This window comes from Callorhinus ursinus, unplaced genomic scaffold (genome assembly GCF_003265705.2).
Source record: "Callorhinus ursinus isolate GAN/ISIS: 27379988/994484 unplaced genomic scaffold, GSC_fseal_2.0 scaffold47, whole genome shotgun sequence".
Classification (NCBI taxonomy): domain Eukaryota; kingdom Metazoa; phylum Chordata; class Mammalia; order Carnivora; family Otariidae; genus Callorhinus; species Callorhinus ursinus.
In genome coordinates, this window is record NW_027397109.1 from 4891381 (window position 1) to 4908202 (window position 16822).

The window sequence follows — 16822 nt, forward strand, 5'->3', positions numbered from 1 at the left end:
TGTGTGTGTGTGTGTGTGTGTGTGTGTGTGTGTGTGTGTGTGTGTGTTGCAGGGTGGTCTCCCCCTTAGCTCCCCTTAGTTGCTGGAGGCAGCAGAGGCCTGGGTGGGTTTCCCTCATTCCCACTGTGGGGGGCACTGGCCTGTGAGGGGGTCACAGAGAGATGACTAGAAAACCCAGGCTCCCTGATTGCGCCCGCCCACTCCCACTGCAGCTCCTGGCTGGGCAGGGCCCAGCTCATTCCTGCTTCCAAAGGCACACTGACTCCATGCCTGTAACATGGGTCCCCTCGGCCCACACCACACTTAGGCATTGTGGGTAAGAGCCAGAACAAACTCTGGATCTCACGATGCCGGACGATCAGTTGATTTGCCACAGCCTTTTCCACGTTCACCACCAAGGGAACCAGGATTCTGACAGATGCAGTTTTCAAACTGGTGAACACAGTAGGAAGAGTTTGGGGTTTCTCCTTACTTGTGTTTGTTTCTAACATGCCCATTTAGACGACTTGAGGCCTTAGGGATGGGGGCTGGGCTCCTCTCTGCACCTGTTCCCAGGATTCATGTTGCTGCCCAACAAGCAGCTGTTCTGATCCCATGGTTTCATTGCCCAACCTCACTTAGCACTGACTCGCCTTTAAGGCTTCAGTAAACTTTCTTCCTAATGGCATCAAGGTGCAAGCCATTTCCACTGTCTTCTGATTTGCAGAAGCTGAGCCCGAGAAGGGCTCATCTAGAGGCACCCTACAGACGGAGAGGGACTATGTCCTTTTTGGGTAGAGCAATGAGTAGACAGAATATATAGATGGATGGACTGGGCAGGGATGGGGAGCTGGCTGTGTTCGCTCACTTATAAAATTCAGGCTTGTGAAAAGGATTAAGTGAGCACGTGTGTGAGAGTTCCAGCATCTGCAGACAAGGCCAGCTCGATTCCTGCTACTAATTGTTACTAGTAACGCTATGCTTACCATGATTCCTGCTGCCTATGTTTCTAGCAACCAATCCACTAAGCCTCAAGCAGAAGTGACCCCCTTCCCTAGTCTGTAAAGTCAATTGCAGCTCCCTGCTCCTGGGGGGAAGTTTTCTTCCTTCTTTACACTCCTCTTGTAGTTGAAATTCTGACTGTCAAGGCAGCTTGCAGGGATCAGGCTGCCAAAGACAGAGGGGGAACCGAGAGCCCATGTGTGCTCCTGGACTGGCCCCTGCCCCCTGGCTCTCCCAACCCATCTCTCTGGGCTGCCTCCGCTTTTCTAGTCCTTTCTCTGTCCCAAATGCCGTAGACTCCTCGGCGGACCTAAGTGGGTGGAGGGTAGCAGGGCAAGGAAGGAAAGGTGGTGTTTGCAGACCTTTTAATGTAACAAGGAGGTCAAGAGCCTAGGTTCAAATCTGCTAATCCCGGGCTATGCGCCCCTGGGGAAATTGCCTAATCTCTCCGTGCCTCTGTTTCTCCACCAGAAACTGGAAGTACTTATACCAACCTCATGGAGATGTTGTGAGGATTAACTGAGTTAATAAATGTAACTGGTTAGAACCATGCCCATATGAACCATGTAAGCATTAGCTGTTACTACCATTATTACTGTGTGAGGTCATTAAATTCTCACAGATCTTATTATGGTATCACTGTCATTCTCAATTTATAATACCCACACTATATGTAGACTAAAAACTATAAATAAAAATATAGGTATATATATATTTGGATTGTCTGATTCTGTGAGTCATGCAAAACGGAGTGGCTTAACTTTGCAGTTAGAGGGAAAAACATTTCAGGACACAAGTTCTATAGGTCCTCACCCAATACATACAGTTTTTAACTAGCTGAGATGCTGGCAAATGGGAATCCCTCTAGGCATAGAGGGTCTTTGGGCCTTGGTCTCCTAGCTGTTTGGTATTCTCTCTCTCTCTCTTTTTTTCTTTAAGAGAGAGAGAGATTGAGAGAACAAGTGGGAGGAGGGGCAGAGGAGGAAGCAGACTCCCCGCTGAGCAGGGAGCCCGATGTGGGGCTCAATCCCAGAACCCCAGGATCATGACCTGAGCCGAAGGCAGCCGCTTAACTGCCTGAGCCACCCAGGCGCCCTTAGCCGTTTGGCATTGTCCTGGGAATACCCACGACTCCCCGATCCCTATCCCACCAGTTTAAATGCTCAGAACCCTCTGGTTGTCTGAAACCCGTGAGGCCTTGAGGAAAACAGGAAGAGTCTGACAAGCATTCATTATACACCTGCTCTCCGGGTCAGAAGTTATAGGTCTGGCCCTCACACTGGTTTTGCCACACTCAGAGTCTGAAACATATTTGAGCTAGTTAGCATCAATTACACATAAAAATCTAGATTTCTGCCTTCTCTTGAAAAAGCAGATCTGCCATAGAAGCCTGCCTTCCACTTGATGGTAATGGGCGAAAGTGAGAGGCCGCTGCTCACTTTCCATGGGGTATGGCTTCTCCAGTTTGCTACAGTCCTCAGCACTCCGTATTGTCTTGCTGCTGTTACTGTATTGTCATGACTATCTGTGTCACTCACACAGCTTACTTGGTTCCTACAGACATGTAGATTTGTGACTCCTGCTAGTCTAGGAATTTTCATCAAACCTGCATTGGCATCTTAACTGTCTCAATAGTTGGGAGTGGAAGGTTCTTTTCCCCCATTAAAGAAATTTTAAGCACCAGTAAGCTGGTCAAAAAACTGCTAGCTCTTTGAAGGTTTTGAAGTTGATTGTTATATATGGAGTGTTCCAGAGAGAGGGGATCTGAAAGTTTGCCGGCCTCTGAAAGGTGCTCAAAGCTCCAGGAGACCAGAATGAGGAGTCTGTAAGGTGGGATGGACAGATGGATAAACTCCAAATCCCCTTCACCAGCTCCACCCTGGACTTGAGCCCCTGCCTGGCCTGGGGATCTGTGCAGACCAAGCTGCTCATAGAGGTGCCCCCCTCATCTTTGCCTACCCACCAGCCTCTACATCATAGCCCAACTCCTCCTTCCTGAACCTCAATTATTTTGGATCTCAATTTTAGGCTTGCTGGCACATTGGATCTTATTTTACTATAGTACATGATTATTTTTATCTGATATTTTGGAATATACCCCTAGGTCTTCTTCACGAGTTATACTCTGTTTCTGAATATTCTGAACCCCCCCCAAAAAAAAAGTCACTGGAATGTGTGTTCTCCATCAACAGAGGCATACCGTATGCTCGGAGTCCAGAAGGGTGGGTTAAAGAACTCCCCAAGCTCGCTGCTCTACCTATTACATGGGGCTAAGAAAAACCATGAGTCATAAATGGCAACTTCCTCTTGGACTCCTGAAACCATGTAAGTTCATCCTGATGGAAAGCCCGGTGCTGTGAAAGTCTGTGGGCTGGGTTCTGACAAGCCAGATCTGTTGCCACAGTAGCTCCACAACAATCTTTAAAAATAGATCACCTTTGAAAGCAGAGCAGATTTTCCCGTTAAGCCCAGCATGGATTCTCTGGGGCTCTTAATAGCTCCGCTTGGAGGAAGATTCCCTGGATTTGAAAGTAAAAGACTGGAGAAAGGCCAAACAGGACAGAAACCAAAAGACACTGGCGAAGCTAAGGGAGTGGCCCAGCTAGGAACGGCCACATAAAGCCGCCAAAGCTCTCCAAGGGGCTTATGTCCCAGCTCCGCCACCTGCTGGCCTGTCCTAAAGGCAGCTGGTTACAGACCCAGCCACGCCTGCGCAGACAGGCAGGCAGCGAGCCCCGCCCACAGAAGGTTTGAGCTCACCGTGGTGCTCGGTCCTCCCAGAAGCGATGCCAGCGTGGGCGACAAAATGTGCGGAGACTGCTGCCTCCTCTTGGGAGGGGCTTCTGCTCAGCACGATGAGATGCGCCTGTCACCAGGGAAAGAAGAAACACGTTCGTTTACCTGCTTGGCGGCAGCAGTAGGGAACTAACCGTTCTTGCAGCGGTAAGCAGAAAGTTAAGGAACTTTCTAGCCAGCTAGACAATATGATTTATGTGGAAGCACAGTCGATTCTTAGAAGACCTGGATCTTAAAGGCATCATGAAGTGGAGAGGGAAAGGCTGGGTCCAGATGGCGTGAAGCTGTGACCAGGGCACATCGCTAAGTAAATCATGTAAAAGTCTCTGCTCCTAGGAGTGTGGTAGCGTGGTGTCAGCCGAGGGGGCACGGGGAGGCGGGGAGGAAGGTTTCAAGAAGGAGATGGGTTACCAGGAAGTGGGCGAATCCAGCCCCCTGCCGGCGCTCAGCCCAGAAAGGGGGATCCCCCCGAAGGTGTTCGCAGCCTCCCCAGGGCCTGATCCACCAAGCCCATTGGCCTGCACCCTCTTCAAACCGGCCCATGGGGCTGCCTGAGCACAGAAAACAGCTCAGTTCCTTGAAAATAAAATCCAATTTAAAATTCTTTAAGAGGAAAAAAAAAATAAAACCTATGATCCTGTGAATATAAAATAACAGTCCTCTCAAATAAAATGCAAAATATGTCTCTCCAAATAAAAAGATAGAAAATAAAAAATAAATGAGAAAATAAAGCTATATTCATCTGACTGTGGACATTTAAAGTTTTAAAAATGCTATCAGTAATAGGTTTACATTCATTCAATAAACATAATTATTGATCGCCTATGGCAGGAGGGGCCCGGTCTAGAAAGTGTGGGCAGTAGGGAAAGGAACAGGAAGTGAGCATGACATCATACAATGCACTAATGCGAGATGGTAGGTAGTTTGCAACTAATTGCCAAAAGGGTGACAGAAATACTAAAATATCGCGAACCTAAAGGAGAAATGCCAGACTGGGACAGGCAAGACATACTAACAGCAAGTAAGATTTCCTTCTCATTTGTGGTATTGATTTTAATTTTCTTAATTTTTTTTAAGATTTTATTTATTTGTCAGAGAGAGACAGAGAGGGAACACAAGCAGGAGTGGGGGGTGGGGAGCGGCAGGCAAAGGGAAAAGCAGACTCCCAGCGGAGCAACTGACTGCTCAACTGACTGAGCTCCCCAGGCGTCCCGATTTTCTTAATTTTTGTTATCCATGTTTTGTAGATGAGAAAGCTGAGGTTGCAGAATGGGTGACTTGCCCAAGATAGCTCACACCTAATAAAGGGTGGAGATAAGACTCTGACCTTGATACTCTGACTTCAGATTTGCTTTTTATTCCGCCCTGGCCCCTGGTGCATCACTAATTGATGCCAGCATACTCCGCACAGCCCCCAGGAGCTGTGACTGATGCATGGGATCTGGCCTAGGAGATAAAGCCATACCATTATAACTTTTTAGTCCAGGGGCACCTGGGTGGCTCAGTCGGTTAAGCGTCTGCCTTCGGCTCATGTCACGTTCTCCAGGTCCTGGGATCGAGCCCCGCATCGGGTTCCCTGCTCTGCGGGGAGTCTGCTTCTCTTTCTCTCTCTCTCTCTCTCTCTCTCTCTCTCTCTCTCTCTCTCTCCCCCTCCCTCTGTCCCTCCCCACTGCTCCTTCTCTCTCTCTCAAATAAATAAATAAAATCTTAAAAAAAACCAAACTTTCTAGTCCAGACCAAACAGTGAGACGGCAAAGACTTAGAGACTTGGTCCGCTGATGATCAGCTGAACCCATTTCTGAGCTGATAATCAGGGTAGACGCTAGACTGTCGCCTCATTTGTCATATTTAAAATCAGCTGAGTTACTAGCTCTCGGCTTTTTATGATAGGGGTTACTCCAAATCAAGATTGCTGGCCATAACTTTAATTGTTGTGTTAGAACAACCAGAATTTCATATTCATAAATGCTAACAATATCCTCTGTTTTAAAACTACTTTTCTTATTATAGGATATAAATAAATATATAAATTGAACAAGTAATTTCAGCGACCTCCCAATTAGTCATTATTCTCAGTTTGGCCTGAAGCTCTGACTTGAAATGGTTTTCAAATAATGCACACTCCAAAAAGTAAAGACAATCGGAGCCACAGGGATAGAGTCAAAGCATCACATGGTCAGGGTTTGCAGAGAGGAAAAAAAGAGAGGAAAAGCCTGCCCCACCCCAAATGCAAACTGAATCCTGTTTACTTGGGGTTTTCCCCTGGCTAACTATCTCTACAATCCACCACTGGGGACAACATCCAGCGATGCAAGAAATGATTTAAATCACATTGTCACAAAGACTTTTAACATATACAGTACTTTAGATTGATTAAAACCCAAATTCAAATTAAAAAAATTTCGTATGTAGTTTCCACTCAATATTATAATTCAAGGCAATGTAAAAGATAGATGTCTACCAAAATTATTTTCAAATTAATAATTACACGTTCTGAAAGTTCTGTAGGTTGCCTTTTGCTTCTGGAGACAGGAAGCAAAATCTTCCAAGAGCAAAAATGCTCACGATATCAAGAAAGTGGATCCTGAGAGCTTAAGGGGATCTGAATTTCACAAAATTGTCATCACCTCAACATTTTTCTGTAATTAGTGAGATACTAATATAAGCAAACATTTATTATTCATTTTTCAGAAACTCCATCCCTGATCTACTTTATATTTGATGTTCTTGAAGCTTCTAAAAACCATATGCTGGTTTAACATTGAGGGAGTTGGGGTCGGGGAGGAAAAGGGAACCATGATGTTTAGAATGTGCAAGATTAGCATCTCATTGACCAGATTGTGTCCTCCATCACACTTGGGGCCTTATCATGGCTTATTCTCTGCTACCTCTGGATCATGCAGCTGACAGACCCCCTTGCCCTATCACGTCCTGCCTCGATCACGTCCATGCAATTTCTAGTCCTCTATCCACTCCCCGCTTCTCACTATCCATCTGCCCCCTCCTGCTGTCTCTTCCCTTCCTGGCCAGCTCGGAGATCACCACCCCTCACTCTTGATATAAAAAAAAAAAATGTCCTCAACTTCACTGAGGCATTATTTCAAATGGTGAAAAAGGGGAAATCATCTAAATATCCATGAGAAGGGGAATGAAATATTATGGTGTATTCATACAAGGATTGAACTCTACCTAGGTATACCAACATGGTTACATTTCAGAAACGTACCAGTGAGGGGAAAAGTAACTTACAAAAGGTTGTGAACATCATGGCACCACTGAGTTTCAAGTTTCTGTTCTGAAGCAAAAAACCCCCCGAAAAACCCTTTCATTCCAAATAGAATCTTCCATGTTCTCTAAAGTGCAGAGCAGGTAAGAGTGGAGCGGCTGTCCCTGAAGCAGGTGGAGAGGGCCTAGAAGTTCACCCAGCTGCGCCCACCCAGCTGTGCCCTAAAGACCCTCCATGGAACGTGAGGGCTCCGGAGGATGCAGACTGAGAACCACAGCTCAGCAGGGAACAGGAGGCCCCCTTAGCAAGTAAGTACAAAGGCAGCTGACAAAGCTAGTGATTAGATTACCCAATTCGCCAAACTAAATCACTGTTCACGATTCTGGAACAACACTCTGTTTGCTAAGAGAATATAAATACCCCTGTTGTATACATCTGAGAGCATTTAAGGACTAGTTGTTAGTGTTAACAGAATTATAGGAGCTAGGCTTGCCTCTCTGGCTTTATGCAGGAGCCCAAGTAATGGGCCCCGCTGGGGATCTGTGGCTTGACTACACTCGCTCCTCATTATTTATTAATCTCCCAGGGCTCAAATCTTTCCTCCCGTTCTTTGTTGTCTTCAGTATCTTAGGGTTATATGTTTATCAACTGTCATCTTGAAGCTGAGAGGGAGTGTTTAATATTCCTAAATCTCTTGAGCTGTTAGCGTGTTGTACTGGGTTAATAACAAAAACAAAAACCAAACCTTTAATATCCCATATTGAGCAAGGCCCTTAATTGAAAAACCTCATTCACCAGACAAACCACCTCCAGCCCTGCCAAGGTACAGAGCAGCTGTTGCCTTCTGGTCCTTCTGCGCGTTTTGGGGGGAAACCACCGAGTCCGCAGCGCCAATCCAGCTGTCAAGAGTTGGAGCTGGCAGACTCTTATCGAACTGAGCCTGTCCCCTTGGATTTGCGAAATGTGTAATAGCTCTTGAAGAGAAAACTTGATGACTAGTAAAAAGGATGTTTCTATTTATGCAAGCAGACCCCATCATGTGAACACTCAACTTAAAACATGCATGGTTCTGACGGCAGAACCCCAGCTCTTGGCAGAAGGGAGGGACAGATTCTTTTCCCATTCGGTAATAAGTAGGGGATCACTAACGCAGAGAGAAATCTCTCCCATAGCCAAGCAGAGAGTACACAAGTCGCTCAAGGAACATTTGTGGACCTAAGCTGGGTCTCTCTACCCTGGGGACATGAACACTCATGGGGAAGGCAAGAAAAGTCTCCAACTCAGTAACTGCCAGGATCTCTTTGTACAGCTGAGGGCTAGCACTGGACAGGACAGTGGGAAGGCGGAAACTCACACTGATTCAGCACCTACTTTTGTCAGGCGTAGTGCTATGTGAATTATATACACCAGCTCGCTTAGTCGCGGAAGGAGTGGTTAAGAGTGATGTCAACAGCCCAACTGATAGATGGGAAAATGAAGCACCCAGGAGATCAAGCAACTAACTGAAGGTCATATAGCGGGGTCCGTGGTAGGACAGGGATTCAAACCAAGGCCTGTGATTCCCAGTTGCATCCTTTTCTAGTCTAACATCTGGTTTTCAAGAGAGTCGAATTTACAGAACGATGATTTTCTTTTTTTTTTTTTTTTTTTAAAGATTTTATTTATTTATTCATGACAGACAGAGAGAGAGAGAAGTAGAGAGAGAAGCAGGCTCCCAAGGAGCAGGGAGCCCGATGCGGGACCCGATCCCAGGACCCTGGGATCATGACCTGAGCCGAAGGCAGACGCTTAACCATCTGAGCCACCCAGGCGCCCCAGAACGATGATTTTCTAATCAACGTAATGAAGTATTATTTGAGAGTCAGAGAAATAGTTGCTAGGTAGTAGGTTTGGCCCAGAAGTTGAATGGGCTGGGTAGGGGGAGACCGGGCTGCCAATATGTGGATCCCGAAGCAGCTTCTGAGAACTAACCGCAGAGGGACGACACCACAGTGGGGAGTTAGGCAGTGGGTGACGGATGGAGCAGATGATAAATGTGCCTTCCACCACGTGTCTGTGTGTCTGTTTTGATTCAAGTTAGTGCCTCAATTCCACTGAAGCTCAAGTCCCCTTGTCACTGTGAGGTGTGAGCTTGCTGTGTTTCTTCTAGAACTGACCAGCCGTGTAGTTACATGGCTTTCCCTCCTGGCTTCGCCGGAGCTGGCCACCCCCACCCTTCAGCTTTGGGCTGATGGCCTTGTCCAGGACAGGGTCATGCTGCAGCTTGAGGTTGACACTTCCTTTTCTCTCCAATCTCTGGCCAGGAGGGAAGGCTTTCATGGCTACCCACACCGCAGGGGCCTGGGGCAGCCGGGAGAGCCTTGGCAAAGAGAAAGATGTTGCTGGAGCTCCCCGGGGGTGGGGGTGGGGGTAGGGAGTAGATGAAAGGGAAGTCACTGGGTGCAGAGGGCAATGAAAAATAGTTCCGAGGGCCCCAGAGGAAGCCAGTTTCTTTTAATAGAGAGAGTCCTCTGTGGCAGCTCTCCAGCTGTCAATTATAGCTCCTCCAAAGGGCTGGGGGAGAAAAGGTCCTGCTCTCCGTAAGGGTTCACACCAAAATAGATATGTTGGGAACCTAGATTTTCATCCTCTCTTGGTGATAAGTGTGTGTTTTCTTAAAATGTAGTGGGATTTTTTTAGATTTATAGGAGTAATACCACTATATGATTTTGAAAGATCCTAAGTGGTAAGTTAAAACGCCCTCTCCCTTCTGTCTATAAGGCTCACCCTCTTCTCCCGATTTGCAGTCTGATTCCTTATAGCTATCACTATCAAGTTTCCCATGTGTCCTCTTAGAAACACTGACATGTTCATACAAACGCACAGATGCACAGACGCGCACGCATGATCGTAACCTGACTCTGCCCTGCCCTCCTCCCCCAGCTTTATCTGCCACCATCCCCCTGGGCTCTGCCACAGGGGCCCCGCTCCCCTCTCCTCAATCTTTGGGGTGTCCCAGGTCACTCTGCTGGGAGCTCTCACAGCACTCGGTACCTCTCCCCATGTGCATGTCACAGTTGCCTTTCACATTCATCTGGGTGACTATTCAGCTAAGACCTATGTCACTCCCTAGTCTGCTCCTCGAGGGCGGGACCCTCCATCATAGTCCCAGTGCGGGCCACTGTGCCTTGGCACGTTGCCGGGTCTGACCAGTTGTTGACTGAGTAAACATTCTGGTCTACATCTGGCTTTTTAAAAATAATAATGCACTCCAGGCATCTTTCAAGTGAGAACATACACATCCATCTCATTCTTTTCAGTGCTCCTATGGTGTTCCACCACATGGGTATATCATCATTTCATAACCAGTCCCCTATTAATGGATTTTAAGAGTATGTCTAATTTCTAAAGGCTTGCTTTTGCCAGTGACACAGTTTCACTGCTTATACATCTTCACACATGTGTACACATCTATCTGTTGTATAAGTTTCTAGATGTGAGTTGGCTGGTCCAAGGGTCAGTGCATTATAAAATTAGAAAGAGAATATCAACTGTTTTCTCCCAAAGTGGTGCCAATCCCCACTCCTTCCAGCAGTGCACAGGGATGCCGGCTTTCTTGTACCCTTGTCACCATGGGCATCCTCAAACTCTTTTATTTTGCTCACAGCAGGTGAAAATGGCCTTTCTTCAATTAAAGTGCCTTTCTTAAATAGCAAATGACATTGACGATTATTTTTGTATGGTTATTGGCTATTTGTAGTTCTTCTGTAAACTGACCGTTCCTGCCTTTTGTCTATATTTCTACTGAGTTGTCTTTTTCTAGATTTTTTTAAAAAGATTTATTTATTTATTTTAGAGAGAGAGAGCATGAGCAGGAAGGGCAGAGGGTGAGGGAGAGAGAATCTCAAGCAGACTCCCCGCTGAGTGCAGAGCCCAACACAGGCTCCAACTCAGGACCCCGAGATCATGACCTGAGCTGAAACCAGGAGTCGGATGCTTAACCAACTGAGCCATCCAGGCACCCCTCACCTAGCTTTTATAAGAGCATTATTATTTTATAATAATAAAGAGCATTATTATTTTATAAAAAAATAGTTACTTAAAAAGAAACAGTATAGCACCTGGATTTATGTCATTCTTAGAAAATTTTTATAATGCACAGAATCATAATTGCATTCTGCATCTTTTCTAATTTTAAACAAGAAAAGGCTAGTATTTTCAGAGCTTTGGGAAATTATAAATAGCATATTACAGCAAATACACAGCGATGAACCAGAACCAATCAGAGGCGTTGCCATTTGCTGTGTGGTCTGAAGCTGGCAGAAGCCCAGTGTGAGCACCTGTCAGCCATCCCCTGGGCCTGGCCAAGGCTGATAACCTGCCCAGAGGAACCTGAAGCCACATTTTCTGACCTCCAAGTTTATGGTAGAATGACTGATAAATTAGTTCGCAGTACTCCGTGAATCCAACTGCCCCCAAATCTGGGAACTACTGAGAGGCAAGCTGCCTTGAAAACTGAAAAGAAAGATAGACAATTCAACTGTCAGAGCTGTCAAAAAGCAGCCAAAGCTCATGGGGCGTTAATTTATCCCCCCTGAACACATACATCCATGAACATCCTCACAGAAATGAGATCCTGCGAGTTTTCTTTTGGATGGGCAAACACGGGTCTCTTGCCCAAATCTGCCATGAATAGTTTAAACAATCATGCCTGCAGGCTGTCTCGCAGATCCCTGATGCAGGGGGGCCAATGGGGCCCAGAGCAGTCCGGTCACCAGCCCCTGGGACCACCGCTTTCCCCAGGTGGTGGGCTCATGGGGCTTGGTATTTTTCTCCACTTGAATGGCTTAGTTCCTAAAATACTTTAGGAACTTGTCAACATTCTACAGAAAATAAAAGGTCTTTTCTCTCTGGGCGTTTCTCTCACTCCAAAGGAATGAAGAGTGGAAAAACTAGAGGGGGAAATAACAAAACCCCTTTTCTTTGTGGGTACTTACTAAATGGCTTTTAGGCAAGGGCTCCCATGCAGAACTGCAGCGACACTGTATCTTTCTATATCTAGGTAAGTCTCTGACAGAAAAGAGGGGCCTTGATAAATGTTTAATAATTACTGTTAATAAATAAAAGGAGCTTATACTGACAACATGCCTAATGGTTCATAAAGCACTTTCCATTTTGAACCTTGGAGCAGTTATGAATTAGATAGGGCCTTTTGTAGGACTGTTCTTTTTTTGTTTTGTTTTTTGCTTTTTGGAGAGGTTAAATGACTTGTATAATCAAACTGCAGACAAAGAGAAGAATCTGGACTCCCACTCAGATTTTCTGACTTCACACCCAATGCTATTTCAACTTCACAAAGCTATCTCTTTAATAATGATTGGTAACCGTTTATTTAAACACTCTCCAATCTTTATTAAACTCAAGAATAAACAACAATAAAAGTCACCAATTAAACTTTACAAGTATTATAGAAATGAGTGAATTACTCTATAACTCTAACACAGAGAAATCCTTATAAAAGATTCAAAATCCAAACGTAGTGAAAGGAAATGTTGAAAATGTGAAAGCTTTTGCATGGCAAAAAAGCATTATGAATCTACAAAAAAAGATATTAGAGCTAATGAATGAGTTCAGCAGGGTTGCAGCATGCAACCATTTGTATTTCTACACACTACAAATGAACAGTAGGGAGAAGAAATTAAGAGGAAAAAAAAAAACACTTTTGTTTCTAAGAGCATCAAAAGAAAAAAATACCTGGGAATAAATCTCCCAAAAGGAGTATAAAACTTATACTACAAAACATAGTTGAAAGAAACTAGGGAAGAACTAAATAAATAAAGGTATCTTATTTTCATGTATTGAAAGCCTTAATATTGTGATGATATCAATACTTTCCAGTTGAAATAGAGACTCATTGTTTTTTTTTCCCAGAAATTGATAAGCTTAACCTAAAATTCATATAAAAATGTAAGGAAGCCAGAATAGCCAAAACAATCTTAAAAAGGAATAAAGAAGTTGGAGATGTCATACTTATGGATTTCAAAACTTACCATAAAACTTGTACATGAATGTTCATAGTAGCATTATTTATAATATAATATCCATAAACTTACCACAAAACAACATTGATTGAGAGTGTGGTGCTGGCATAAGGATAGACATATGGATCAATGAAATAGAATCAAAAGTCCAAAAGTAAACCCTTACATTTATGGTCAATTGGTTTTGACACAGGTCCCAAGGTAATTCAGTGGTGAAAAGATAGTCCTTTTAATAAATTATTCTGGAACAACTGAATATTCACATGCAAAAGAATGAAGTTGGAGCCCTACATTATATCCTATAAAAAATTAACTCAAAATGGATCCAAGACTTAAATGTAAAAACGGAAACTATAAAACTCTTAGAGGGAAACAGATACAAGCCTTCATGAACTTGGATTAAGCGATGGTTTCTTAGACATGAGGCTGAAAGCACAAGCAACAAAAGAAAAAAAGGATAAATTTGACTTCAATTAAAAAAAAAAAAAACTTTTGTGCTTCAGAGGATGCGATCAAGAAAGTGAGAAGACAACCCACAGGATGGGAGAAAATATTTACACATCATGTATCTGATAAGGGTCTAGTATCTAATATCCTATATGAAGGACTCTTGTAAGTCAACAATAAAAAGACAACCCTATTTAAAAAATGGGCAAAGGATTTGGATAGACATTTCTCCAAAGATGGACACATGGTCACATGCATATACACAGAGGCAGAACATCATGAGTCAATAGAGAAATTCAAATCAAAAGCATAGTGGAATACCACTCCACATTCACCAGGATGGTTGAAATAAAAAGGACAGATACTAATGCGTATTGGTGAGGTTGTGAAAAAGGTAGAACTCTAAGGCATTGCTGATGGGAATATCAGATGCCCGATGCCGGACTTCTCCGCCTCCTTCACTCCCCCAACTCCTAAACCCACTGTTTCTACTCTCTATGCATCTCTCAAGTCTTTCCACGTTCTTTATCCCCATGACAACACCTGAGTCCAAGTGTCATCATCCCCTACCTGGTCTGCTGCGGCCGTCTCCTGATACCTCCCTGATTACTTCTCTGTCATCCAGTCCGTTCTCCATACTGCGGAGCGACCCTTCTAGACTGATAATCTCATGATGTCGGTCTCCTTGCTTGAAAACCCTTAACTCCCCTTAGGATGAAGCTCAAATTCCTTAGCATGACTTTCAAAACCCTACTTGAATGATAGCGAACTACCACCTTCACCATCCCCACTGCCCAGGCAGAGGGAACTTGGTTCGGTTCCCTGAAGTCAAGCTACATCTCACTTTCAGACTTTTGCACATGCTCTTCCCTCTGCCTGGGCTGGTCTTCCTCACCTCTTAGTACTTTGTGAAATAGGTATCTATAATTAACAACTCAGGAAACAACAGATGTTGCTGAGGATGTGGAGAAAGGGGAACCCTCTTAACACTGTTGGTGGTGTTGGAAACTGGTGCAGCTACTCTGGAAAACACTATGGGGTTTCCTCAAAGTTAAAAATAGAGCTACCCTATGACCCAGCAATTGCACTACTAGGTACTTATCCAAAGGATACAAAAATAGTGATTCAAAGGGGTACCTGCACCTCGATGTTTACAGCAGCAATGTCCACAGTAGCCAAACCATGGAAAGAGCCAAGATGTCCATCGACAGATGAATGGATAAAGAAGATGTAGGGTATTTATACAATGGAATATGACTCAGCCACCAAAAAGCATGAAATCTTGCCATTTGCAACGATATGGATGGAACTAGAGGGTATTAGGCTAAGTGAAATAAGTCATTCAGAGAAAGACAAATACCATATGATTTCACTGATATGTGGAATTTAAGAAACAAAACAGATGAACATAGAGGAAGGGAAGAAAAAATAAAATAAGATAAAAACAGAAAGGGAGACAAACCATAAGAGACTCTGAACTCTAGGAAACAAACTGAGGATTGCTGGAGGGGAGGTGGCTGGGGGGATGGGGTAACTGGGTGATGGGGATTAAGGAGGACATGTGATGTAATGAGCACTGGGTGTTACATGCAACTGATGAATCACTAAATTCTACCCCAGAAACTAATAATATACTGTGTGTTAAAAATTGAATTTAAATTACAAAATTAAAAAAAACAGGTACCTATGTTTATGACCTTTGCTTCCTCACATCTCACTCACCACACAATCTGGTTTCTGCCTCTTCACTGCCCCAGTGTTTCCCTTGACCAAGTCATCAAGGAAAGAAAAAGAAAAAGGAAAGGAAAGAGGGGAATTTTTAAAATTCTGTGTAGCACTATGTATCAGGCACTGTGCTAAGCACTTTATGAATACTCATTCATTTATTCTCCCAACAGCTCTGTGTCCTTCATAACAGCAAAAAGTATCAAAAGACATAGAAGATACCACTTTCACTTTTACTCATGTTTTTCTGCCAAATTCTTCTCTGCTTTCTTTGCCAGGTTACCCTTCTTGACTTGACCAATGAACACTGAAGTTACTTAAGGCTCTGTCATGTCCTTTTCTCTTCTGACTCAATAAACCCCCCTGGTGATCTCATCCTCTCCCAAGGCGACCACTGCATATAAGTAGATGACTTCCTGACCTTTTTCTGAGCTCTAGTCCTGATTATCTAACTGACATTTCCACCTGTATGGGCATCTCAGACCCGCCATTGAAACCTGAGCTCACCAGCTCTCCATCACCCGTCAACACCTGCTCCCCAACCACCACTGTACCTGGCACAAACATTCATGCAGTTGTTCAGACCAGAAACCCAGGAGTCATCACTGATTCTTCCCCATTCCCTCTTTTCCCCACATCCAATCTATCTCCATACCTCATCAATTCTACCCACCTGCTTTGCTTCATCCCTACTATCATCATCCTTGTCCAAGGCATCATCACCTTTAGCCTTTGCTATTTCAGTAGTCTCCTAACTGGTCTCCCTACTTCCACTGTTGGCACATTTTCCCTGGTCCATTCTCTTACAAAGCAGCTAGAAAAATCTTTCTAAAAACAACTGGGTTTGAATCTGGGCTATGCCATTTATTGGCATCGATCGTACTCCTAGGCATATCACTCAACCTTTCTAATTCTTGACTTCCTTATCTATAAACTGGACATAATACTATGTCACAGGGTGACAGTAATTAAGAGAGATAATCCAGATAGAGTGACAGAATGGGACATTCTAAAAACTATGCATGGGCGTATACACGGTCCGACAATTTTAAAAAGAAAGAGCAATCCAGGGGCGCCTGGGTGGCTCAGTCATTAAGCGTCTCCTTCGGCTCAGGTCATGGTCCCAAGGTCCTAGGATCAAGCCCCGCATTGGGCTCCCTGCTCGGTGGGAAGCCTGCTTCTCCCTCTCCCGCTCCCCCTTCTTGTGTTCCCTCTCTCGCTATGTCTCTGTCAAATAAATAAATAAAATCTTTAAAAAAAAAAAAAGAAAGAAAGAGCAATCCAGAACTCTTAGTCCCATGTCATTTCATCTCATTTGAAATAACAAGAATGAGTTCAATCTATATTTTACAGTTTTAACAGGGAAAAATTCAGACAAAACAATTTAAAATGTGCTCTTAGCAAATGCTGCAATACAAAACATCAAACTCACCGTGATGGTTAATTTTATGTGTCATCTTGGCAAGGCCATGGTGCCCGGTTTTTAGGTCAAACACTAGTTTAGATGTTTCTGTGAATGTATTTTGTAGTTGTGATTAACATTTACAATCAGACTTGGAGTAAAGGAGACTGCCCTCAGTAATGTGGGTGGGCCTTAGCCAATCAGTTGAAGGCCAAAAGAGCAAAA

The 16822-nt window shown here is 44.2% G+C and overlaps 1 protein-coding gene and 1 long non-coding RNA gene across 11 annotated transcripts in view; one reads left to right on the forward strand and one right to left on the reverse strand.

Moving 5' to 3' along the window:
- The window catches only part of TTC23 (tetratricopeptide repeat domain 23), an 89964-nt gene that overhangs the window by 28681 nt on the left and 44461 nt on the right, over positions 1–16822 (reverse strand). For all 10 annotated transcript variants that reach the window (XM_025893257.2, XM_025893254.2, XM_073882487.1 and 7 more), the window contains one exon: positions 3742–3847. In XM_025893257.2, the coding sequence (XP_025749042.1) occupies positions 3742–3847 (106 nt within the window). The remainder of the gene's footprint in view (positions 1–3741; positions 3848–16822) is intronic.
- Positions 4720–16822, forward strand: part of LOC112840052 (uncharacterized) — a 32729-nt gene continuing 20626 nt past the window's right edge. The window contains exons 1-2 of the long non-coding RNA XR_003212372.2: positions 4720–4798; positions 7137–7311. This is a non-coding gene — a long non-coding RNA (uncharacterized lncRNA). The remainder of the gene's footprint in view (positions 4799–7136; positions 7312–16822) is intronic.